The 26,770-nt window shown below is 36.3% G+C and overlaps 1 protein-coding gene across 11 annotated transcripts in view; it reads right to left on the reverse strand.

Moving 5' to 3' along the window:
* Nucleotides 1-26,770, reverse strand: part of UHRF2 (ubiquitin like with PHD and ring finger domains 2) — a 73,640-nt gene that overhangs the window by 40,537 nt on the left and 6,333 nt on the right. For 10 of the 11 annotated variants that reach the window (XR_014939206.1, XR_014939205.1, XM_015848969.3 and 7 more), the window contains exons 2-4: nucleotides 19,826-20,068; nucleotides 14,878-15,137; nucleotides 1,674-1,892 (exon numbers count right to left, since the gene is read on the reverse strand). Coding sequence is in view for 9 of the 11 variants with exons in the window: in XM_015848969.3 (XP_015704455.2) it covers nucleotides 1,674-1,892; nucleotides 14,878-15,137; nucleotides 19,826-20,068 (722 nt within the window). In the remaining 2 variants the exon portion in view is untranslated. Of the gene's footprint in view, nucleotides 1-1,673; nucleotides 1,893-14,877; nucleotides 15,138-19,825; nucleotides 20,069-26,770 lie in introns of those variants that run through there. The other variant, XM_085528391.1, reaches the window with a different exon arrangement.

The raw sequence follows: 26,770 nt of genomic DNA on the forward strand, positions 1-26,770 counted from the left end.
CAACCAATATGAGCAAATTTCTTTTCCTTAGGTATCGCTTGAAATTGTACTTGCTTTTGCCAATATAAAGTATATTTTGATTATCCTATTTTCTAAGTGGGAAAAGCTTTGGAAGAGCCCCTGAGGATAACAGTTTTAAATAACTTTATCAGTATACATTTGAACTTCACATAAACTCATATTTTTACAGTTCTGATGTGGAGGACAATGAAGTTCATCTCTGCAATTCACTGAATGTCATACATCTATTAAATGCATTATAATGGATACTTTCATCTTTCAAGTCTGGACTGAAGTTTTTAATCTCTTTTGCCAAGTTAATGATTAATATTTATTCAATTTCTTCTTGTCTTACATTTGTTTTTTTCTTCCCCATTTTAGTCTCCAGAGCATGTCTTTATGCCAGCTCCACTTAACACAAGAAGATTCCATAAAAATCCCATTGCTCTAAAACTGGAAAACATTCACAAAACAATTTTAATCTACTTCTATGATAAACCAAGTCAATATCCCTTCTAATTTCCCAGTACTACTTTTGACCGTATTTAAAATGAAATACTGAATTGCACCCGATCATAGGTCCGCGCCTTCCTTCCAACTAAATGTGTCTGTCTTACATAAGTTTTTCCTACAGTTAGAACAATTCTCCTTTTTCATAATAAAAATAAGAGTATTTATGTATCAGTCTATTTCACTTAAGCAATATACTCCCAGACCAATGACACTACTCACTGAGTACTATGAGGTACACATCCTCATTAAACCAATCATTGCTTAAGTAGAAAAAGAAATATTACTTCAGTTTGAGTTTAATTTTAAGAACAGTTTCAATCTTAGCACATAAGCATTCCCTAAAATACACATAACCCACTTCTGTAATAATGGAGGTTGTAGACTGGATCCAATTGTCTTCAGGTCTTTCATATCAAAAAGGATAATGTTAGAGGAGTAAGAGAAGCTAGTGGGAGGAGGAAGATTACAGTGAATTCTTCAAGATTGACCACCTCTTCATCCTTATGAAGTTAAGCAAACTCCTTACTGAAAGTTATGTCAAACAAGTTTCTGTAGAAAACACTGTACCCAAAGATACATACACAAGTTTTTAAAATCAAATAGAAAAACCAAAACAAAGCAAAGACACCCTGGTAAGCACAGCTACACGAAAATTAACGTAACTTGCACATCCACAGTTCCATGTTTTACCTGTCATAAGCAATAGTACCTGCATCTAGATTTTATTCTTTAAAATACCAACCAGCCAGTTCAGTAACTTACTCTGATTGTCAGAGATAATTAACTCTTAATGATACCTAGAAGATCTCAAGCTTCTCAGAAATTTCTGAAAACTGACGTTTCAGCTTTGAACGGAATTAATAATATAAATTAATATAGACTTATAATTAACTAAATATATAAATGCAAATATAAACATACCTAGATCAGGTGAAATCTTGTATTACAAAAAACCCTGTGATTACCTTCAGCAATTGCATGAAATGCAGAAATTACAATTCATAGTTTGCACAATTTAAAAACTGTGCACTGCAGTTCCATGACTCAGACAGCTGTGGGATTGAAGTACCACATTAATTTTAATCTGGTGATGACTAGTAGACAGAAAGATAATTTATATTGTATGTAAAGATCTTATGAGTTGGTCAATCAAATCTTACCCCAGCAGAATTTTAGCATGAACCTCTTTGTTAGTCCTTGAGATTTCTCTCAAAGAGGTAATTTCTGCATCAAACCAAAATCCTCTTTCTTCCGGAGTCTCAACATTGTAGTTAACCATCACCACGTCACCCACTTTTAATTCACTCCACTTCAGAATGGTTCTTGCTCGGGGTCGAAGATTATTGATGTCCATTTCTACTATGCCACTCTCTGGGTACCTTCAAAAGTAAAACCAAGAACAGAAGTTATGACTCCTTGTGTAACACAAAATTACAAGTCACAGATAACACTTTAGGAAAGTATAATTTTTAAAAATGTCTTATGGACATGTAAAAAGCTTGATATAAAAATCTAATATCCTTTGGAAATGTACGTTCAATATAAATAAAATCCAGTTACTTGATTAAGCTGAGATGGAAAAAACAATCTCTAAAGTTCTATTAAAAACAAACAAACAAACAAAAAACCTATAAAAACTGGTTGTTTTCATTTATAATACAATCAGTTCCAAGTTTTAGCACAAACAGAGCCCAAATTTGGTCTCAGTGTGGTCAACATTTTAAGTAAATCAGAGTGAAAAGGTAATAAAGATTAATTTTTTCAGCATGACACATTTTTAATTTACCTCTGCCTTCATACGCTCTGTACATTTCCATTATAGCATCATATTTAGGAAAGATCTTTTCAAAAATCAAACTCTACCAACACAGCCTATTGAATTCACGTGATGGACATAGCTAAAGTACACATTCAATGAACGTATGTTTAAAAAACAGCTATCTACAAAATCTAACAGGGGATAAAACATAGTAAAGCAAAAACCTCTAGAACAGAAAACATTTATCTCTTAATTAAAAAAGGAAAAATCTGGTAAAATAAATGGAAGATCACTCCTTTTGACAGCTTCTCTTGAAAAGATACAGTGAGAAATGCAGTGCTTTAAGCAAGGAAAGGTAAATGGTTCACTAAATCACAGCTAAGAAATTTTGATCAATTTTTTTATTTTTCACTGAAAACTGACTTTTTTTTAAAAGGCAGATTTTACACAATATTATCTGCAAGATGTGAGATTTTATAAGAGATGTCATACAGAAGCACAAGAAGACACAAGCAATCAGTACAAAGACAAAATCAAACAATTATGAATAACATCTGAAGAGCTCCAATTGCTTCCCAAACTGCATCTCATTTAGTAGAATTGTGAAAGCAATACAGCTAAAATAAAAAAGAATACTAAGAAAAGACCCACAAACTTTCTAAGACTTGAGATGTTAACTTTTCAGTCTAACAATATAGCTTTCTTGTGAGGTAATCCTTCAACACTAGTAGTGCTTGTAGGATATTCACATATGCTATAAATACAACACAATAAAGACTGTATGAAAACATTGCTAGCAAAAAGAAGCTGGCCTGCTACAAAAAGAAACTGTTGGTCTAAATGGTGAAGTTCTTTAGTGATGCTGCATGTAAGCTTAAAAAAAAACCAACCCTCCATCATTAAACAAGTAGCAGATAATATCACAGCAGACGTTTAATATAACATGCCTATATGCATTAGATGTACTGTTAAGCATTTTTTTTTTGTAGCAAAAACTGCAAAGAACAATATATCTTAAATTTCCAGCATGTCCTTATAATTACTTTAGAAAGAGTAGTCTTGCTATACAGTTTGATATGACTTTGTAAAATAGCCATGCTAAATTGCAATGACAAAATGTCACTCTTGCTAACAAAAGTACAGTACCTGTTACATTCCAGCATGCCTGTCTATAATGAACAGGAACACCTCAAAGCCTCAGAAAAATTGCAAACTGTGACTTGATACATTTCTATATAAACTAAACATACCTGTCATTAACAGCATATGGTTCTAGTAAACTACAGTATGAAGTCTGTCCTCTCATAACAAACCGAATGAAAGCCCATTGATGCAACTGTGTACATAATTATCATAGAATCATAGAATGGCCTGGGTTGAATAGGACCACAATGATCATCCAATTTCGACCCCCTGCTACGTGCAGGGTCACCAGCCACCAGCCCAAGCTGCCCAGAGTCACATCCAGCCTGGCCTTGAATGCCTCCAGGGAGAGGGCTTTCACAGCCTCACTGGGCAACCTGTTCCAGTGAGTCACCACCCTCTGTTTTGAAAACCTCCTCCTATCTAATATCTAATCTAAACCTCTCCTGTCTCCACTTAAAATCATTCCCCCTTGTCCTATCACTATCCATCTTCCTTAACAGTCAATCTCCCTCCTGTTTACATACTCCTTTTAAATCCTGGAAGGCAACAATGAGGTCATTTGTAGAAGTTTCTTTTTGTTTGTTTGTTTTCTTCAACATTTAACACACCTGTCTACTACAACAAAGGTGAGCTAGAGAGAAAGCTTGGATGGGGTAGAAGGGCCAGAGAAGACCTAGTACTCCATCTGCACGCCCTCCTGTGTCGGTTATTATGCAGACATCTTAAGTGTGACTTAAATTTGTTGGAAGACTTATCTGGTTTTTTTGTTTTGTTTTGTTTTTTTTAAAGAAACATCAAACAATTTAACACTGACTGTACCTTTAGATAAACAACAACAACAAGAATCACAACACATAACTGTTCTTTACTACTCACAGAAGTTAAAACCTAAGAGTGCTTCTCAACACTTGCAGACTCTAATTATCAAAACCTGTGTAACAGAAATTATATCATGCAGAGAGAGGTGCTTGAGATGGAGTCACCATTAAAGTAGCAGTGTCATACAATCCAACTTATCAAATTTGCAATGCTTTTGCCTTCAGTTTGAGGGTACTGCAAAGCCATTGTTCGTATACACTTCTGTGCTGAGCTCTCCCTTAGAAGAACTATTCTACAGCTGTACCATGCTCATACTTTGGTGATGGTAATGTCCACCAAAAAAAAAGGTAAGAAACTCACCAACAGCAACACAAAAAACAGCCATGAGGTAATGTCTGTTTTACTGAAGGACCTACACAGGCAAGGCATTATGTACAACAGGCAACTGAAATCTTAGGACAGCCAAGTTTGAGCTACTGGTTCATTCCAATCAAAACAAACCCTTCCTAAAGTTTGAAGATGACCATAAGTAAATGAAGAAATTATGTACTTGAAATGTACTGAGAAATGAAAACACATCTTAAACATCAGAAAAATAATGAATTATAAATTAGACAATGCTTATGTTCACAAAAATAAGCAAGTACCACCAATGTGATTATAAAAATGTTATAAAAATAATGTTAAAAAATTCCGATTATACTTTCCAAAAAATAATCAAAGAAATGTAACTTGCAACAGCATATATTCATAGGAATTTTTAAATTAAAAAAAAAAATAAAAAAAATCTATTGCCTTCTAAAATTAAGACTTTTTTGGTGTCTGTTCTTCCAGAAAGATACTCAGTAGCTGCCCAGAACCTTAAGCCTGCAAATCTTCCTTTTGAAGAAGAACAGTTTATGAGAAGATTTTTCCTTGTAAGATCCCATACTCTTCTCAATCAGGTTTCACACGTAAAATGTTCTGTTGCTGTGTTTCTAAGCACCAAAATGCTCTGACAAACCCGCCACTCGTAAATCCTAACAGATATTTGACATATGTCCATAATTTATATCTCAAAATGAACAGGTGAAACAGTATTTTGAGTTCAACTCAAAATCAACATGTGAATATATTAAGTGTAGCAACACTACTCCTCATTATATTGGGTAAAAAAACAATGAGTACTTCACAACAAACTCAGCACACCAAATGCCAATTTACTTAAGTAGGGAAAAAGCACACTCAACAATAGAATCTGCCATTCACTTCATGCTCACTTTCTAGAAGTTGAGGACATTAACTACATAAAAAACATTAAGTTACAACTTAATCACCTACATACGCGAGAGTAATATGTAACCATGTATGCCCACTTTCTGGTATCATAGATTTATACGTAGATAAACCAAACGACAATTAATACTCACTCAAGCCTTTAGCAAACATCTAGAAAGAAATAAAGAACTTATTCCAAGAACTGTAATCAACAACTGATAGACGTGAATGTTTGGCAATGGTGTTTTCTCACTTACTGAATCACCTATAAAATCCTGTGATAATGCTCAATTAAAATCAGAAGCAGGTATGTTCTAATTAGACTAGTTTAAGTTTGTTGAAGTTTTAATGACCATCTGACACATTTCAAGTTTTAAACAACTACAGACATTTCTTGTCTTTCCAAATTTTCTGCTACACTGCAGCTAATATTTTAAAAAGCAGACATAGTAGCAACAAGTATCATGGTAACACTGATTAGTGAGTAATGACCATTAGAAATCTTGTATTCACAGCCAAGGCACATTCCTCTGTAATTTTACTTCCCTTTAATTTAGTTTTCCTGGTAGTACTTCTAACTAGATAGGAATATCAGCGCATCAAGACCTACCTCTGATTTCCTAACTTCACATGGAGTTTTCAGAGAAAAGCATTACTAATGAAGTAAAAATTCAAGCACTTCCTGGTATCCACTCATTCCTAAGGCATTCAAATACTGAGAAACATGAGATCCACGTCAGAACATGCACAAGAGTTTTCAGTTCACTAAGAGCTTTCAATGCACCCTTCAAGTCTCTCCCCACGTGTCACTAGAACGGCTGAAACCGGAAAGATAAAATTACTGAAACAAAACAAAAAATACTAAGTCTTCCCTACCCTTTCTCCAAACTAGAATGATAAGCAATGCTAGTGGAAAAGTGAAATTTCCCAAAATAAACAAAAGGAAAACTAGGGAGAATTTGAGAAATACACTGTGTGCAAGAAGAGGCACTTTGACATTTCTTTGCAGAAAACAAAATAATTCTGCTTGCAGCATGAGCATTAACACTGCTCAAAGTAACTATCTCTCAAAGCAGTGCTTCTCTACCTTACTCTGCCATTCCGTGCAGCCACCAACCAAACTCACTTGAAAGGATAAGCAGCACTGTGAATTAGAATTTTAACTGTATCAGGATGCAAGAATGTTTTACAGGGATACAATTACTACACTCAACCACACTGAACTATCAGGCATTACATACCTGGGAAATGAGGAAAGAGGAAGAAGTGGCCACCTCTTCTGAAAAATAAAAAGCCCTTAATGCTTGAAGAATGTCTTTTTGTCTCCAAAATTCAATTTATCCACAAGTTCCAGTATGGTAATTGTCATCTATTAAATCCCAAACTGATACATTTTAAGGTGAAGGGCACAAATAGATATTTTGAAAATAAGGCTATAATGTCTCAACTTCAAACCATTTGTTTAGAAAGAAATAGCAAGTTTAAGACTATCATTCTTCTGTCTGTCTTTTCAGCTAAGAAGGCACTTTGAAGGAGAAAGAGTTGTAGTTTTTACTTCCCTGAAAAGGTTGTTCTTAAAGAGACACATCATCTCTTGTTTTATCTTCTAACTTCCTCAAAATATTCTGCACTCTCCAACAACCTGAAGTTATAACTTTGGGAATTCAAGATTAAGCTGCCCATAATAAAGTTTACAAGAATCTCCATCTGTCTGAGACATTACATTCAAAGCATACAGAATGACTAAAGTTCCTATCTTTTAACGACAACACAATAAAATCTTCTTTTCCTTAATATACCTCCGCATACTCACAAGCTCTTGAAGAAAATGCAGAACTGTGCACAAATGTGTTATTTTTAACAGATTAACAATAGCCTGGACTATACATGACCAAAGAAACTTGCCTGAAATAGGCAAGATGCTTTAGGTATGGATAACACGTGCAGCAAGACAGAGTGTTTTGGAGAGCTATCCTTCCACGATCCTTCAAACAAAATGCCTTTCTATCTATTTTTTTTTTAAATTGTCTCCTCTCCTTATAAAAAGGAGGATCAGCAAAATCTTTAAGCTTCAGCAGGAACTGTTACTCCTTATACAACATCCTATGACAACTTTTACTGTCTGCAATCCTGATTAGTCTTGAACAAACAGGGAACATAATAAAAAGATTAAAGAAAGAAGTAATCTAGCTGACAATATCTGAAACACCTTTTCCCCCAATACTTATACGTTGTTCAAAGATCTTACAAAACAGAAAACATTTATTCATTTTATTCCTTCATTATTTTATTTAGGCAGGTTGAGATGAAGTGAACTAGCAAGCAATTTCAAAGGAATTATTTCCAGCAGGATTACCCCTATCATTTTCCTTCTAAACTGCCTTTTCATTATGCATCATTTCCCATCTGTCCAAATTGAACTTCATTGCCCAAGTTTGTATTTTTACATCTGCTTCAGCCAGCATGACATACCTACGCTCCTAACATGACTCAGACACTTCAGAAGCAAAGAAACTTAAAACAGTAAGACAATCTGACAAATGGTTCTCAGACAGAAGCAAAACAAAACTTAAAACTTGAATACTGACTTGGTGGGTCAAGGCATTTTAGTAGTATTTAACAAACCTTCCCATTCAAAATGGAAGCTACCATTGAAAGACTGACATTACTAGCTCCATTTTCATTTAGAAACACAGGAGCTCAGCTGAGTCCCAGATCACTGAGATTACTCCCTTTTTATTACAGGCTACCACACACACACTCATATTTTCCTGGAAACCATTTATGATCTAAGAATCTAAAATTTCTGTGGTATTTTTCACAGTTTGCTTCATTTTTATGACATTTTACACAGATTGTGGAAAACTAAATAACTGATGAGAGTTCTGAGTGTACAGGTACAGTATTAGCACATTTCTACGTGCGTTTACCTTCAAAGCAGGCTGTAACCTCTTCAGGAGTAATGAATGTCTTTCTGAAGTGTTTTTAAGAAGCAATTTAGTTTATTCTTGATGACTACAGGTCCTAATTAGTAATAATATTTCATAATGGCATATAGTACATAAAACACAACCTGCTTATTTAGCTAGAATAGCATCTTCTACACGAGACAGAAATTGTAAGAACAGAGGTCTCACTAGAACCTGAGGAATATGATGTTCTTAATTCTTCATGCTGAAAAATAAACTACCCACCACAATTCCTGTTCCACAGAAATGCATTACTCAGATTCACTCTGCAAATTGAACAGCCAAAAAGGACATCTGTAACAGACATCAATCTACATCTTCTCTTCTTCCTGCTCCACCCCTCCTTTATTTTCAGTTCAAAGAGAATGTGTGAAGGCAACACAAGCCAAAACAACATAGCTGAACTCTGCAGGGAACCAGAGTGCAAGCAAGGGTGCCACTCTAGCAAAGCCACATTCATGATGATGGCTGTTTTACTAGGCTACAGGCAAGAGAATAAGTCAGTTCAAAGTTCACTATCTTGTCTGCACAAAGCAGTTCAACCTCAAAATCCTCAACAGCACACAGGCTCCAGAATGGATAAATAAACATGGATTTAGAAAATATTTTCCTCACAGTAACCAACAGATTAACTGCCTATACACCTGCTTATATGTGATAGTCAGTATCTTGCAACATCCAGTTTACACGGAGTGTTTTTCTGAATTTCACTAAACTAGAATTACTGTAGGATCACATCCAAGGACAGTATAGTTTCTACACACATGTAATATCCACTACTTAGAAACATCCTACCCTACAGACATCCTGAATTGAGTCGTTCCTCAGCAACTTCAGACTTCAAAGTACATTGTAACTTCAACCCTGCCCTAGCATCCACCATGACCACTTTGGAAATAGCTGTATCCTTTGATCTTTCAGCTAGTGGCAAAAATACCTACAGGTCCTAAAATAAATCTTGTAAAATTAAAACAAAAACCTGAAGCAAGCTGTGGTTCTCTGTAGAGAGTCTCTGATGGTTAACATCACCTAACAGCTTTCTACACCATTAATTATGAGGATCCTTTACAGATTGCAGCATTCTCACCAGACCCAAAAGAAATACTAAGTGCAAAGAGATAAGTCTGGGAAACCCACTAAAAAATGGTGTACAGAAAGAGCAGCAAAGACTAACTAATCAGTGGATCTGTCTTCAAAATCCATTGGACAACCAAAGCTATAAAGAATAGCTTGAAGAACATAGTTGGATGACAAGAACTCAGACTTACTTGCTCACTTCAGTCCATGTTAAAATGTTCCTGTTAACCAATAAAATCATCACCCATCAACAATAATCAAATCTATTTTAACAAGACCAAAACATTGACTAGTGATTAAAAAAAGTTTTCACAAATCTGTAGCTGGAAGTACTCTAAAGTTCTACCTGCATAGAACAAGGAACTTGATAAAGTTTCAGCTATGTGGCTACCTAAACTACCTTAACAAAACTGGGCACGTAACTCACTGGTAAGACATCCTGCCTCTCAGTGTTTATCTGACAGGCTCTTTACAACATCAAAATAAGACATCCATGAAAATCCTACCAGGTCATAAACATCCAACACACATCCCGAACAGACCTGACCTGTCTGTTAGTCATATGACAAAAGGAAATAGCTTTATACTCAAAGAGAGGAGATTTAATTTCTAGAACATTTTTTCCTCAAAAGGAAGTGAGGCACAGGCAGAGGCTACCCAGGCATTCAAGGCCAGGTTGGATGGGGTTCTGGGTAGCCTGGAACTGATGGGTGGCAACTCCTATTAACTGATAAAAAAACTCAGTAGAGAATCATCATCTACCCTGAAAAAGTGACCTACACTTGAGTTATACTGAATCATTTGCATACAGCTAAGCGTACTGGCATTTCTCAGGCTGCAGACATTGCTTGTCTTCCTCACTATTGTCTTCCTCAACTATTGTGTTGAGTGCCTCCTAAATGGAAGTCCTTCATTTCATGTGACTTACCAAGGAAAACAGGACCAGGAAGGAAAAGGCAGCATCTGCTCGTAAATCAACAAGTCTTTCAACTGCTTCAGGGAAGAGCTAACCAACACCTAGCGAGAGAACTGTCTCCTTAACATTAAACTGCTATACCCTGTACTGCACAAGAAAGAAGTACAAAATGAAGACATTAACAAAAAGTACGCTTTTACATTATAGCAATATAAAATATCTTTGCTGTATTAAGAAACTATTGAGTGCCCTGCTTCTCATATAGTTAGTAATTCTTAAGCTGGGAAACAAACTCTGGTGACTACCTGCGGTCCTGTTAACTTTAGGATCCAAACATACATAGGAATTGTCACAAGTCCTTTCAAAGAGAAGAAAGCTGAGTCATGTTATAGACAGGTTCACATTCTCTTTGCATTAGAAAACAGTTGCTTGAGGCAGAAGAAATGGATGATAGTAAAGTATGAAAAATGACAGCACACCTTAACCTTAGTATCAAAAACTGTCACTAAAAACCTTAACCCCTGCAAAGGTGAAGCAGAAATACAGTGAATAAAGTGGCAGAAAGGGAAAATGACAGCTGTTGTAGAAACAGGAAACACCTGCAAGAAAAACTGCCTCTAGGCAAAAGACTGTGTTAAACTCACTTCAGAGGAAGGCCTTAACAGGTAAAAGCACTGTTTCCACAACTAAATACCAAAGTTGGTACCAAAGGCCAAATGAAGCTCAGAATTGATAAAACTTTCTACTTTAATGAAAACTTTGCTCTTAAGCAAGTACTATTTGTGTTTTAGAACCTTTCAAAATAAAGAAGGGATAGCCCTTTATTCACATCACTAGTAGTCACAGAAGAGAGTAAATCTTATTTAGTCATAAGGCAACTACAATTATGGAAGTTATTCTGAGCTCTTATCCGCAAAGGTTAATTTTTCTTCACTGCAGTCCTTGTGCTTCCCCTCTCATATTCATTTTAAGTACGCTAATTAAACAGGAAACAGAACGAACAAAGGAATGAGAGCCCTGACTATCAAGAAGAGGTACACTTGTGAATCCGTTCGGCCCAAGAATTAGAAGCAGTTTTACCAATCATGGAACTGTAAAGGCTTGCGCAAGACTAAAATATGAATCAAGATGCGCCACTGCTAAAACCACTTAAGAAAGGCACAGACCCTGCCTCAGACTCTAAGAAGAGTCATTCCAAGGAGCGATCCAAAAGTTAACTTGTTGAAAAAGAATTATTAGTTGGTTTCTTTACTTGATAGACTAACAAATATTTCCAGCTAGGAAAACAAACTCAGAATTTACCTGTCATCTGTTGATGCTACATTAACTTTATCAAGGATCAAGTGTGGAGTACACTGGCATCCAATTAAGATTAGACTATGAAGCACAGCTACAGAATTAAGTATCAATACTTAACCTGAAAAATCTGAAAGCAGAAGCATGCTTTGGTATAAATTACTAAAGTGATGTAGTTTAATGATTCACTTTCCTGAGAGGTGATAGTACAAGAGAATGACTGAGGTGAAGCACCACTTTTGAATAAAATTCCCAGCAACAGATTTCTCAGACTGATGTGTCAAACAATGCACAAATCTGTCCCAAACCCGTGAATACAGCGTGAATACTAACAAGTCTGCTAAAAAAAAAAAGGAAGCAACAGTTTCAGTCTTGCATTTAAGTTGAGATGTGCAGGATCTGTGCGTTTTGGAGAGAGCAAGGCAGCTCAGGTCTGCACTAGAGGACTTCACTTACAATGACAGAAAGCTGCTCCTGAGATGGGGTTGCATGGTATCCTCTGTACTCTTATGTGAGCACTGCTATAAGCTCTATGGGTTCCGAGTATCAAATGGGAAAAAAGAAGGAAAGGATGTATGACCATTTTTTCCACATCAGATTAAGTCTACCACCAAATTTTATTTTTTAAATTTTTTTTAAATGGCATAACAAAGAGTAGTTGCTATTTATCACCAAGTCTCAGAGAGAAAGGAGTGAAACAGATCAATATAATGTACTACACGTGCAGTGTCCTTCAGCTGTTAAATTTTTGGTAAGATTTTCTTCCAAACTAGCAGAGGGAAAACATAAGCAACAGTGACAATTTAAGAAGTTGTGGATGTGCGTCCACCTCTGACATCTCTTCAGTGTATTCAAGTAATTTTGATAGCCTTACACATACCAGGCTTATGATTTCCATTCTCCTAGCTATTTTTATTCTGTTTCAGATAACTGCAAGTGTTTTCATCACTTGCAAGAGTATACCTATCATGGACAAGGCAGAGCTGAAATTACGCCATCTAAGAGAATCATATCCTTCAAGAGCTGGAGAATAGCTCCCTCAAGACGCAACACAGTAAGAAAAGATAAGACAATCGTAAATAAGTGAGGTAGCAAAACACACAGGCTTAACCTAAAAAAGGCCAGGAACATCCAGGAAGAAGTAACTGTGAAGAATTAAAATCCAGAATATGAACCTCAAAGAAGTAAGAAGTTAAAATAGACATGACAAATTCTGGAGCAGAGAGGAACTGCAATGGAAAGTACATCATGCTTTCTCTATATATCCATAGGAAACATACAGGCAGCATGACATATATGTGGTCTACAAAGAGGTAAATACTAATGTATGCAAATCAAGTGCTAAAAAACCACGTAACTATTAGCACTAAAAGAAAAAAGTGAAACATTCGCAATAAGGGTCAGCAGTATTCCTCTAAGACAAGGTAAGTGATAGAAGTTCAAGTCTTCCTTGCCAAAAAGCATTCCCACAGTTTGTTTTTGAAAGTTTAAGCATTCAGTACACTATAGTGAATTAGTGATTAAAAGCTAAGATCTACTTTAATGCAACATTATTTTTCTATGTCTTATCTAATTTTGCTGGCAAGGAACATACTGTAAGATCATGGGTAGCAGCAGTAAGAAGATGATTGTCTCTACTTGCTAGAGTATACATAAGGAAAGGCTAACTCTATTTTTCAGTATGGGTATGCCAAATAAAATTAGACATTGCGCAACATTTTCTACTTCAGCACTCTAACTCATGGAAGAAACTGAACCATTCACAAGAGCAGCATAATTCCTCTTACAGTCACAAATATTTCTAAATATTTTGTCCATGGCTCAATTGTATGTAACTACACTGTCAAAGAAAATCAGTAATCTTTAAGCTAAGACTTAAAAATCACACCACAATGCACAAAATAGCAATATTTTGATCATATTTCTTGAATAAATTATTTCCATGTACTTCAGTATCTGATAAAATATTAGAAAATTAGGAAGTTTTGAGTAAAAAGTTGTATACTTTAACTTATACAGTTATAGACACAATTTCATTTCTGAATTTAAGAGTTTAAACAGTCTGTGAAGCTGTAACTGCTACTAACAAGAACAACAAAGTGTACTCTATTCAAGTCTGAAATATTTTTATTTTTCCTCACAAAAGCAGATTCAGTTACACATTAAAATAACTAAAGTTAAAATAGCTGCTCTAAAAACATCTTTTGGAAATCTAGTTCATACCAAATATACTTTGCATTTCTTTACATCAAGCTCAGACTGCACAAACTGCAGTATTTCTACTATTCTCAGTAACAAAAACTTAAAATTCTCAACAATTCAATTCATTCAGATATTTGACTTGATGTTTTGGCAAACATTACCTAAACAGTAAAATAAATAAATAAATAAATAAAAATATTCAAGGCCAAATTCTCCAGTGAATGAAACGGTGCAAAAGTTGGTCAAGAGAAATCTCTTTAAACTTAGCAAGCAATATGAAGGGTTACACCAATCCAAACACTGCAGGTGCAGTATTTTTACTGAAAAGAAAACAAAAACAAAAAAACAAGAAACAAAACCAAAAAAGAAAGAAAAAAACACAAGAAAAAAACAGCTCTCCCTTAGTGACCTCAGTCCAATTCAGAATCGACTTCATGAACTCACGTCATCAAGTTCTCTACAACAATCCTTTGCTAGCAATGCAGACCTGCTGTTTTGTGCATAACTATTTCACTTAGAATTAAGTTCAGCAAAATTGCATGCCCAAATTTGCTCACACAAGACTCCAACATCAGCTCCAACGAGAGGAACTGAACATGCACAGAGAACAAAGAAATTATATTTTGCTTGGAAAAAAAAAATAGTGAAAATTCATTTAAATAATTCCTTCTCCTCACATACAAAGGATGGATTTTATGTTTCATAAAGACAAATTAGTACCTGATTATTTAGGCATGAAAATAACAGAGCTCCCAATATACTCACTATATCCAACCGAAAAGTGTTTAAATATTTTAATATTCTTTCTTGGTTGTGATACTGAACTTGCATTCTTTGATTACAAGTTTCTTCAAGAGATTCTCGGTTTATGCAAACCAAATAACAGTATGTGATGTCCTCAAAATAGTATCAGGAGCACTTACTCATCATACTTGATATGATAAATAGCTTCTTCAGTGTCCATACAGTCTGAATAAGATGTAGATGGTGTACTGTCCAAATTATTTGCATTCTCTCTAGAATGATCTTGACTTAAGCTTCCATTAGTCCTTTTGTAAGCATTACTGCTCTTTCCTTGAGCTTTACCATTCTTATGTCCCTTTGTTGCTCGGGTAACATTCTCTATATGAGCTTCAAACCAGGCTCCAATGCTGACATCACGTGCATCCACCAACTCATTTATCTGAAAAGAAAATTCAATAATGAGCTCATGCTTCTTTTCTACGGTATCAATTAAGAATAAATAAGGCAACTTACTATAAAACTACTTAACCTTATTAACCTTAATCTGTAAAACATTCAACAACATTAACTCATTTAGCTTGAGCAAGCTGAAGTTAACATGCAGTCTTCATTAATACACTGCACATTCAATATTACATTCTTATCTCACTAAAATGTGGTAGCAGGAAGAATCACAGAATCACCAGGCTAGAATGGACCTCTGGAGATCATCTACTCTATCCTTCTGCTCAGTCAATGGTCAGCTAAACCAGGTTGCACAAGTCCATGTGCAGCTTACAGCCTAGAGCCCCTAGCAGCAGAGACATAATTATCATCCCCAAAAGCTATCTTCTATTAATCACAGAATCTTAGGGGTTGGAAGGGACCTCCAGAGACTGAGTCCAACCCCAACTCTTATATATTTTGAGAGGTGCAAGACAAAACACAAATAAGCAAACACACATTCAATAACTTTTCCTTAGGAATCTGAACATGAGATAACAAATTTAACCCAAGAAAACAATGTCTAGATCATACTTAAGATTATACTCTTCACTTTCTGGTCATCTTCTTAAAAATCAATCGTCTTCTTTCTCCCATATAAAATTAAAAACATGTTTTTAATTATTCTTACAAGCTACAGTATCAAAAGTACAGCTTTTTATCAGGATGAATACTTCAGTCATGTAAAACAAAGAATTTCAGAACCGCCTTAAATATATAAAAATATATAAATGAACACACCTCTGTGATAACAATTCTGTAAGGATGCCTCCAAAAAAGCACATCCATATGATACTAAGTGTTCAAATTAGTTGTAGCATAAGGTACTTCTTCTTCTCTCAAAAACATAGTTGGGACACTACTAAAGACTCCTTCTGCTGCTACTTTTTGAGACAAGTGCCAGAAAAGCTGCATCAGTCAACCCACCTTCATCATTACACTAAAAAAATAAAATACAATGCAACCTCCCGTAATTCCTTTCAAACCATAATTCCCACTCCCTTCAGATTATAATTTGATCTGCATACTCATAAAACTGACTTCCCACCCTTGCAAAGCACAAAGGCAAAAAGTATTACAACATACCACTGGGAACACCACATCACAGTTTAACAAGCAGTTATCATTGTTCACCAAAAAAAGATCCAGACCACATCAGAGAATTCAAAGAAAGGTGGTCAATTCCGCTTTATGCAAGATTGTTCTGAAAGAAGTATTTTCTATTGATTATAAACTGGGAAATGACTACCTGGAATATTTTCTGAGGGACAGGAGCTTGGAATCAAGTTGCACATTAAGACTGTTTTCCATAAGAAACAAAAGATACACAAAGAAAGTAGGCAACAACCCAAGCACAGTTGAAATTCTAAGTTGAAGAAGTTTAACATCAGTGTAACAGCCTAAAACTCTTTCACCATTTTGTAACTGACTTACAATCTAAGGGACCTGGACAGGCTTGAGAGGAAGGCCCACAACAATCTCATTAACTTCCACAAGGTGCAAGGTCCCAAACCTGCGTCCAGCCAACCCCAAGCACAGATACAGGTTGGGTAGAGAATGACACAAGCACAACCCCAAGGAGAAGGATTTGGAAGTGTCAGTTGATGAAAGATTCAACACAAGCTGGCAATGTGCGCTTACAGCCCAGGCAGCCAATCATAATCTTACTTGCATCAAAAGAAGCATGACCAGCAGGTTGAAGGACATGATTCTGCCCCTCTGCTATGCTATTGTGAAATCCCACCTGTAGTATGGCATCCTGTTCTGCAGCCCCCAGCACAAGAAGGACACTGAGCTGTTGGAGCAGGTCCAGAGGACCATGAAGATGACCAGAGGACTGAAGCACCTCCCCAACGAGAACTGGCTGAAAGACCTAAGGCTTTTCAGCCTGGAGAAGACAAGGCTCTGGGGGTACCTTATAGCAGCCTTCTAGTACCTGAATGGGGCCTGCAGGAAAGCTGGGGAGGGACATTTTATAAGGGCATGTAGTTACAGGACGAGGTGAAGTGTCTGTGAGGATGGTAAGGCACGGGAACAGGTTGACCAGTGAGGCTGTGAAAGCCCTCTCCCTGGAAGCATTCAAGGCCAGGCTGGATGGGGCTTTGGGCAAAATGGTCTAGTGGGAGGCATGCCTACTTCTAAGCAGAGGGGTTGGAACTAGATGATCTTAAAAGCCCCTTCCAGCTGACCCCCTTTTATGATGCTACAAAACTCTATAACCTTATCAATTGTTGTGTGTTGTGTGTCTGAAAACTTCACATGAACTACTTCAAAATTTGCACCAAATTATAAAGATTGACAGTGAGACAATAATTGTATGCTGCTGCAGTTTAAGTGCAGGCATACAATTTAGTAAGAGCAAATATCCATACTGTTCAATAGGATGTTTCTGTCAATCAAACTGATACTACAAAATAACTCACAGGAACTCTGGAAAGGAACACAGGAAGTCTGTGGAAGGCTCAACAACATAAAGGGATGGTGCAAGCTGAGGGGGAAAAAAAAGATGTATTCTGATTTCACCAATCACTAAGTTTTAAGGTACCTTAGAAGACCTACAGTCCAAATTCCCGCTCAACACAAGATTAAAATTGAACACACTTAAACTCTGTTTAAATCATTATTTTAACCATCTAACAATAATTATAACTTTATTTATTTATTTATTTATTTTTAGGGACAGGTTCCATACTGGCTACACATCTTCTTCTTGGTCACTGAAACCACAAAGGAGGGCACAGCGACTGACGCTGCTCCAAACACTAAGTACCATGCATCTTGAATCTGCAGACAGTTATCCAGGGATGCACAAGACTTTGTTAAGCTATAAAAGTAATTGTAAGTAAAAGATTATTTCTTCCTATAACTAGACAGCTCCTTATTGACTGCTTAAAAAAAAAAAAAAAAAAAAAGCAAAATAACAAAATTAATCCATGTATTTAGCCATCTGACATGCCTTAAATTACGTGTTTTTTGTTGGCTTTTATTAAACAAATCTTCTATGTTTGAATTACATTACTTGTAAAAATTCTTAGTTTTCTGATTCTACAAGCAGAAATACTCTTGGTGTACCTACTGTTGTCTGCAGAACAGCTAAGATCAGAATGACTGTACCCTCCCACCAATTATTTTCTCTCTAGATATACTATAACTATGAAGTTGGCTCAATTTCACTGATAACTAAGGAGAAAATGCTAGGTCTCTACTATTACAGACAGCAGAATTTCCATGTAACCTGAGAGACCGGGTATCCTTGACTATGTTTGTTAATATTATCATTCCATTTTGTTTTAATTCCAAAAAAGAAGCAAACAAAGAACACTTAAGAGAAACTGATTACCACTCAGCATTCTTCAAGATATGATTTAACATTCCTTTACTTTGATCTACTTATCCTCTGTGACCTTCCATCTCTCCAGCATTCTCCCTATCCAATTGCATATAAACCAAAAGCATAAAGAGTAAAACATCATAACTGAAGAACTGGGTTTATTTTCGTTGTAATGGATGGAGACTAAAAAGAAAGGAAGGAAGAACACAATCTTGTATCCTAATATTTTTAAGATGTCAATTTCACATCTTGCTCATTTTTTTGACAATGAGCTATAAAACTCATTGCACAGAGTGCTGCTGGAATATATTGTAAATTAACACTTCTTAACATCTGAAACATTGTGTAACAGTTTAAATCAAACTAACCCAGTTTCCCACCTAGATGAAGTGTCTGAATAAACACGTTCCTACAAAGAAGACAAAGTTGTAGGAGTATGGCAGTCTCAACATTCTTTTCTCTTGCTGAAAAATGTTAACAGTTACAAAAAAAAACCCAACACAGACACTTCTCAGTAAAACACAATGCTACCATTACCTGCATGTATACATCTTTCTAAATACTCAGCTACCTAGTAAACTGGAAATTGCCCATTTTCTGTTTAAATTAAGTTTCTGGTATCCTAATGCAATTCTACATAACAATACAGAAAAATTCCAAAAGGTACAAACTATAAATTAAAAAATCATGATTACTAAATAATTACTAAATTACTAAATAAAATTTCCACAGATTTCCCTCCCTGTGAATTTTTGTCCTGTTTACACAAAACACTATTATTTCACAGGTACCTTAAACCTACTAGAGGACATAAAATATTTTCTCCTAAACTTGTTTTTTCACAGTTTACAAACACACCCAAAGCCTACAACAGCCTGGTACAGACATACATGAAGTCATTTTAGAAAGCCTGACTATAATACTACCCTCAAATAACTCCTGAAAATCAGATTACCTAATCCAGATGACTGAACTTTGAAAACACAGGACTCTCAAAATTTTTACTGCTTCATGCCTCCTTAAGGCAGTTCTTCAAATCAGCTAAATTTTAGTATACAAAATATATCCATCAGTGAAGCTTCACAGACCAGAGATACCAATACAAGTTCAGTCTAATTTACTTTCATCAAAGTGGGAAATTACGTCAGATCATGAAAGATGAAATAAAGACACATCTGTATGTATAAATACACACATATATATACTTACACGTACACGTCTATGTATGATTTAAAAGAAAAACCAAAACTTGAACAATAAAACCAAATCTGAAAGTATAAGACAAGTTTTCAGTTTTTAAAGCCTGTACATACCTTGTACAATCCTATGCCGGGATCAATAAGAAACGAGCGAGATGATGTAGAAGGCTGACTGGGTGATCCACTGCTTGGTTTTTTTACTTTGTTCTTACAGTTAGAAATAGCACAGGGATTGACTTCTCCATCTTGATCAGTCATAGAAGCAGAGGCAGGAGCTTCAGATTCAGAACGTATCAAAAGCTGAACAATGTCATTGAGTCCAACATTGTAGTCAAATAACGTGTGTCCATCTTCTAGCTGTCAAAAGAAAACTATAGTTGTAAAATTCCACCTCAAGGTAAATAACTAATTTACAGCTTTTCCTTTTACAGACAAAAATTACACAGATGATAAAATTGTGTCAAATTTATTTAAGAGACAAACCAACTACTTCAGGTAAATAAAAGACAGTATCTTCAGTAAATGCAACAGTAACTGATCAAATTACCTGTGACCATAATTGAACCAAAATAAAAAAATATCACTGAGAGTGTAAAATTAGAAATAGACTTTTTTTTTTTTTTTTTTTTTTTAACAGAGTTTGGATCTTCTTTTCTATAGTAGAATAAAAAGCAGGAAGGATGAAGAAGCAGCAAGGACTAGGAAGGAATTCTCAAGCTTCTCACTGGTAGTCTTCTATTACACTAAAATGATCTCAGAACAGACAAAAAGGGAGTGAAAGTTTATTCCTTCATCCTCTCTGCCTCTTCAAGGCAAAAAAAACCAACCATATAGAAGGATGAAGTACAGTTACAAGCAAAGGCTGTACTCAATGAGTCAGTTTTCCTTCCATAATGGTTAAGACCAGTGTGAAAATAAATAAACAATAACAATCAATTACTCTCCTTACTCCCGTTAACTACTATACCCACAGTGCTCTGTAGTTACCTACAGTTGATGACGTGTGCATTCCCCTAAAGCAGAGCACGCTGAAGTCACAAATGAGACTCCAGATATTTAGTTCATTGTTTGGTTACACAGTAGCCTTAAGCATGTACAACTAAATACAGTAACGCTACTGATTTCTCTGTAGTAACCCTACCCATGTTCAGCTGAAAGTTTTCAACTAAAGATCTTGATGATATGCCCAAACAGTTTTACTATCAAATAAATTCAAATCTCAAGTACTCTTCTACAGGTGACTGCCAACACTTAACTCAGGTACCCAGAGCCCTACAGCTTCATACCAGGTAGCAAGCTGCTTATCCGAGTTCAACTAACCTTTCTCCTCCCACCACATTGCAGAACCCCACACTTTTGAAAAGTCTTGAACACAAAGAATACAGAAGTTCTTGAAGCTCTATGACAACCCATATTTGTGAGCTTTTCATGCTACCAAAAGTTTATATTATTGTTAAGGTTATTAAATCTTAAAAAAAAAACAAAAAACAAAAAAAAAACAAGGCGGGGGGTGGGAGGGGGAAGATTCTTGCATTTAAAATACACATAAACCCAAAACAAATATAAATTACTATCTTGCAACAATACATTTGATAAGGCAAAAACAATACATAGACATTTATAATGAATTATCATTCTGTTCTCAGTTTGTCTGGGTTTTTTGTTCATTTTTTAAAAAAAATAAGTATTCTTTCCAGGAGTAGTTTATGACTGTAGACTGATCTATGACTAGTGATATCATGTTTAAATCTGAAAGCAAACTATCAAAGATAAGATTACAGACTTCAAATGAGGCAGGATATGGAGTTTGGTAAAGTGATAGTCAAGGAAAGAGCATCTGTTTTTACTATGAGCAAAAACATGTTCCTAGAATATCAGTAAGGGTGTAAATTTAGACCAAGTCAATGACTTGTAACACTGCCTTATTCTGTGGACAAGATTGTTCTTGTGTTTTAACCGAACAAAAACTAATAAAAATCAAGCTCACATGCAATCTGACTTACATTAATATAACTAATGTGTGGATCTGCAAGTATACCTATATCCACAGCGTTATTGCATCACTGAGAATCGAAAAATTAAGAGTAATAAAAGTTGGAAAACAATCAGCATTTAAAGAACTTTGTGCAACAACGAAAAGAATGAAGAACTGCAAGACAGTGCTTCTTGAATTACTCTTGACACTATTCTGATGTTAATATGACAAAAAACTTGGCTACTAAGGTCATAGACCACTATAGCAAGAAAACAATAACATATCAAATCAACCTCCAGCATATCTGTCCTGTCAAACTGAAAATTTTAAAACCATCCCAGAATACACTCTTTCTTTCCAAAAAGAACCATAAGGAAAAAAAAAAAAAAAAAAAAAAAAAAAAAAAAAGACCAAAAGAAGCCCCCCCCACTCCTCATATTCCCTACAAACACTGCCCTACGTTATCAGAATTCAAGGTAATCTCTCAAATTCCAGGTAACCTCTCAGAAAAATTAACTATCCAACATGAAAGTAGAAAAACTTCTTCAAAAATACTATGGTTATTTGTTGGAATGGGTGCTGAACCATTAATTCCACAGTCACCTTTGCAATATGTGCAGTTCTAAGAATACTTCTTGTATAAATATATAGAAAATTCATCCCACTTTGCTATATAAAGGTACTAACAGGAATCCATGAGAATACATTTGCCTGGACAACACAGCACATTAAAGGAAAAGAAAGAAATATTACTCACTTTTTTCAATCACTGAGTGTTTAAGGACACTTGTTATTATCAAGTTCATAAACACAAATGACAAGCAAAAGTAATCAGGCAAATACTAGACAGTCAAGCTAAATCTCTATTTCTTAATGGGCTGTTAAAGCTTGTACAAAAGCAAAAATAACTAAACAGGCAATTTAATTTATGATTTTTTTTGCTAGCTCATCTGACACTACAGCCATGAGAACTGTTACTAAGCAGCAGATGCCACTTTCAGTTTTCGTTCTCTTTGTGACTGACATGCTTCAGAAGCATTTAAGATCTCATTAAATTATTTAGAATAATATTGAAAATGTCACCGAATAGCAGTTAGATTTATGGAACCTAGTGGCCCTTTTAACATATCACAAATATCCATAAGTACAGAAACAGGTTATACCCTTTAAATTTATTTTCCTAGTGTTAGAAACTATCAATTTAAAGTACTTTTCTGTAGAAGGTTGTAATAAATACTTAAAAGTAAGCCAACACTGTGCTTATACTACTACACAAGAGTGGGTGTAGCAACACAATACTGGAACTGATACCTATAACCCCTGTTAGAACTATGTCCTGTAATATCAGGCCGTAAATGACTTTAAAAGCATGTAGAAACTACAGTTAAACTTGAAATGATCACGCGGAGTGCATTATATCATAACTGTCTCAAAAAGATGTCCAATAAGTGACTCATATAATTAACATTCATATTAACTAACACCATTAATTAGTCTATAAGTACCAGCAGAATCACAGCTTATTATGTATTATACAGCACACACAGAGAAATCCTAAGGAAGCACTTAAAGTTCTCACTGGAGCGCTGTTTTTAAAGTGTGATCCAAGTGGCTGAGCTCCTAGGTCAACTTAATCCAGCTGCTCAACTTGGAAAACAAGATCTTTAATCATTCATGGAGCATCTTTTGAGCATCTTCTGATGCTTTACTTTCCAAGAATTAGATCCAGCAATAAACTTGAAAGGAATACAGAATGCAGCAGAGCTCCTTAATTAAAACTAGTAAGTTGAAAAGTTAGGTGACATCAATCTTTTACTCTATACAGGCATTACACACTCTACAAATTTCTTTAACATGAAAAGCAGAAGAGCAAATAGTTTAAGTTAGGATTAGCTTACAGGCATTAAAGCCAAGTTAGTCTGAAAAAATTAGAAGAACCTAAAACTTCCCCCCAGGTGCTCATTAAGGGCAATTAAAGTAGACTACCAGAAACTGATATTTTCAGCCTGAAGACTACTGTATATACTTTGCTCTTCTCGTATACAGGGCTGCTAAAATTGTGAATTCCACCTGGTGCTTTTATAGAGCACTTCAAACACATCTCCAATCAGTTTCTAGCAACAAAAAGCCCAACGGAAAAATACAATTTGAAACAGTGAGTTGTGGGACCAATGGGACCGTCTCAGGTCAATAAAATTTCAGTAATCTTCAGTACAGCACGGACACTTAGCCTGCAGACCTACTGGATGATATAAGAATGCCTTACTTTTAGTCACTCATAACCTCAACTTATACCACAGTCCTATACGGACTCCCACAGTACTCAGCAAAAAGCACACTGTAAGAGGAACTCTGAAAGAGGACAACACAGTGAAATGTCAAATATTTCAGAAAGCCTTTCTTTGAATTAAAATGCCAAGCAGTTATCACCACAAACAGCATAAATACTGTTTGCTCAAGCCCATACACAAGAGAAAGTCCCACATGATAGAGAAGATACACAACCTAGGAAGACACTGCAGATTCCTGTTGATTATATCGTCTGTAACTTCACATCAGTCTCAGTAAACACACCATGATAAACGCACACTAGTCACCTGGGAACTCAATCAACATGATTAACTTCTACTCTTTTCCTACTAAAAATAAGCACGGAAGCCTACAGTTTAAGGCCACAGCCTCCATCTAAAGGATTTTTTAACACCATTAATAAGAAACTGTATGCAGATTGTACCAGTGGTACTACTAAATTTTACCTTATGGTTTGGACTAACTATAATTTAAAAAATAAAAAATAAATAAATAAATAAATAAATCCAGTGTACAAGATTACTGTCAACATGAAAACAGTTGAAAGCTTCCAGAAAAAGACTGGGTTGAAAGGAAACACGGTGATTATCCAGTTTCAACCCCCTGCTATGTGCAGGGTTACCAACCACCAGACCAGGCTGCCCAGAGCCACGTCCAGCCTGGCCTTGAATGCCTCCAGGGATGGGGCATCCACAGCCTCCTTGGGCAACCTGTTCCAGTGCATCACCATCCTCTGTGTGAAAAACTTCCTCCTTATATCTAACCTAAACCTCCCTTGTCTTAGTTTATATCACTGTCCTATCACTGTCCACCCTCATAAACTGTTGCTTCCCCCCCCGTTTGTAAGCTCCTTTCAAGTACTGGAAGGCCACATGAGGTCTCCCCAGAGCCTTCTCTTCTCTAAACTAAACAAGCCCAGTTCCCTCAACCTTTCCTCATAAGAAAGGTGCTCCAGCCCTCTGATCATCTTAAACTTCTTGACTTAATCAGACCAAGGTGAAAATAACCATTCTCAGTCTCAACACACAGCTCTTCAAGATTCACATCCAAAACTCTTCCAAATTATTATTATTATTATTAAGTAGTATCTCCAGGTGCTGCAAATTATTTCTTCCTGTATCACTGGGTGAGCGTTGGGAAAAATACAGATCATGGTCTGAAAAGGCAACTAGCCTGCAAGAAAGGGCTAATTAACTTGGGAACAAGTGAACTGCTTCTAGTTTCTGCATTAGCTTGAGGAAATTTGTGAGAATCTGCTCTGTAGCTGCAGCTAAATAAGCCTTGGTTTCTGTGAATGACCTTGCTTACTTTCTTGCTGTTACATACATGGCAGAAGGACTAGAGTTGCTCGGGTATCTTACTGGCCATCTGCTGGGGGAAGCCCCAGTATGGACAGACACGCTACCAGCTGGCCACCACCAGTAACAAGGACTTTGGGGAAGGCTCAACAGGTAACTAAGTACTTCTCTATTAAACTGATGAACGTTAACTTGCCTCTGCATGTTTTCTTCAGGATCAGTAAACCTTGTGCAGTAGCACCAGTACTTTTTCATTACAGCAAGATACAAAAAACTTGTTAGTTTAGTTAAGATTTTCTTATATGCAAGTCTCAATTCCATTACAGGAACTAGCAGGTTCACTAATTTCTAAGTGGAAGATAAAGTTAGAGCAGAAAGTTTTCTTCCTTAGTTCTCAGGAGTCTTTACTTTAGGAAAGTAAAATTTTATGACATCTACTGTCTGATATTGAGGATTACTTGTCACTTGTAATAAAAATGAACGCCAAAAATATAAAGTTGTGCTGAAATCCTTAGAAGCATGGAAAGACCCATCCACCTCTGTGATGATCAGACCACAGTTACCAAGTACCTCCTCTGTTATGGTATGGACTTCTATAGCACAAACAACAGAATTTCAGCAACAGTGGTGCCAGGGAGCGCAGATGGTTATTTGTAGCTTTTTAGGACACCTGTAACGAAGAGCTACTTGTTACATGAACCTTCTGTAACCAATAAGGAATCTAAGTAAACCGAACAAATCTAAATCAGCAAGGCCTTTGACACAGTCTGCCACTGCATTCTCCCAGAAAACCTGGCAGCCTAGAAAAGCTGGGACAGGCGCATTCTTTGCTGGGTGAAGGACTGTCTGGATAGCCAGGCCCAGAGAGTGGTGGTGAATGCAGCTGAATCCAACTGTCCACCAGTGGTGCCCCCCAGGGGTCGGTACTGGGGCCAGTTCTGTTCAGTATCTTTACTGATTACCTGGATGAGGGCATTGAGAGCACCCTAACTAAGTCTGCAGATGACACCAAGCTAGTAAGAGTTGATCTGCCTGGGAGTACGAAGGTCCTACAGAGGGATCTGGAGAGGCTGGATGGCTGTGCTGAGGCCAACCGGACAAAGTTCAACGAGGCCAAGTGCCAGGACCTGCACATTAGCCACAGCAACCCCAGGCAATGCTACAGGCTTGAGGCAGAGTGGCTGAGAAGACTGTGTAGAGGAAACAGACCTGGGGGTATTGGTCAGCATACAACTGAACACGAGCCAGCAGGGTACCCAGGTGGCTAAGAAGGCCAACGGCATCCTGGCTTGGATAAGAATTAGTGTTGCCAGGAGAAGTAGGGAAACAATCATCCTTCAGTACTCAACTCTAGTGTGTTTGTTCCTTGAGTGCTGTGGTCAGTTTTAGGTCCTTCAATACAAGAAGGACATTGAGGCCCTAGACCATGTTCAGAGAAGGGGGTCTGGAGCACAGGCCTTATAAGGAGCAGCTGAG

The sequence above is a fragment of the Coturnix japonica genome, chromosome Z (genome assembly GCF_054131305.1).
Source record: "Coturnix japonica strain WE chromosome Z, WE-NBRP24, whole genome shotgun sequence".
Taxonomy (NCBI): domain Eukaryota; kingdom Metazoa; phylum Chordata; class Aves; order Galliformes; family Phasianidae; genus Coturnix; species Coturnix japonica.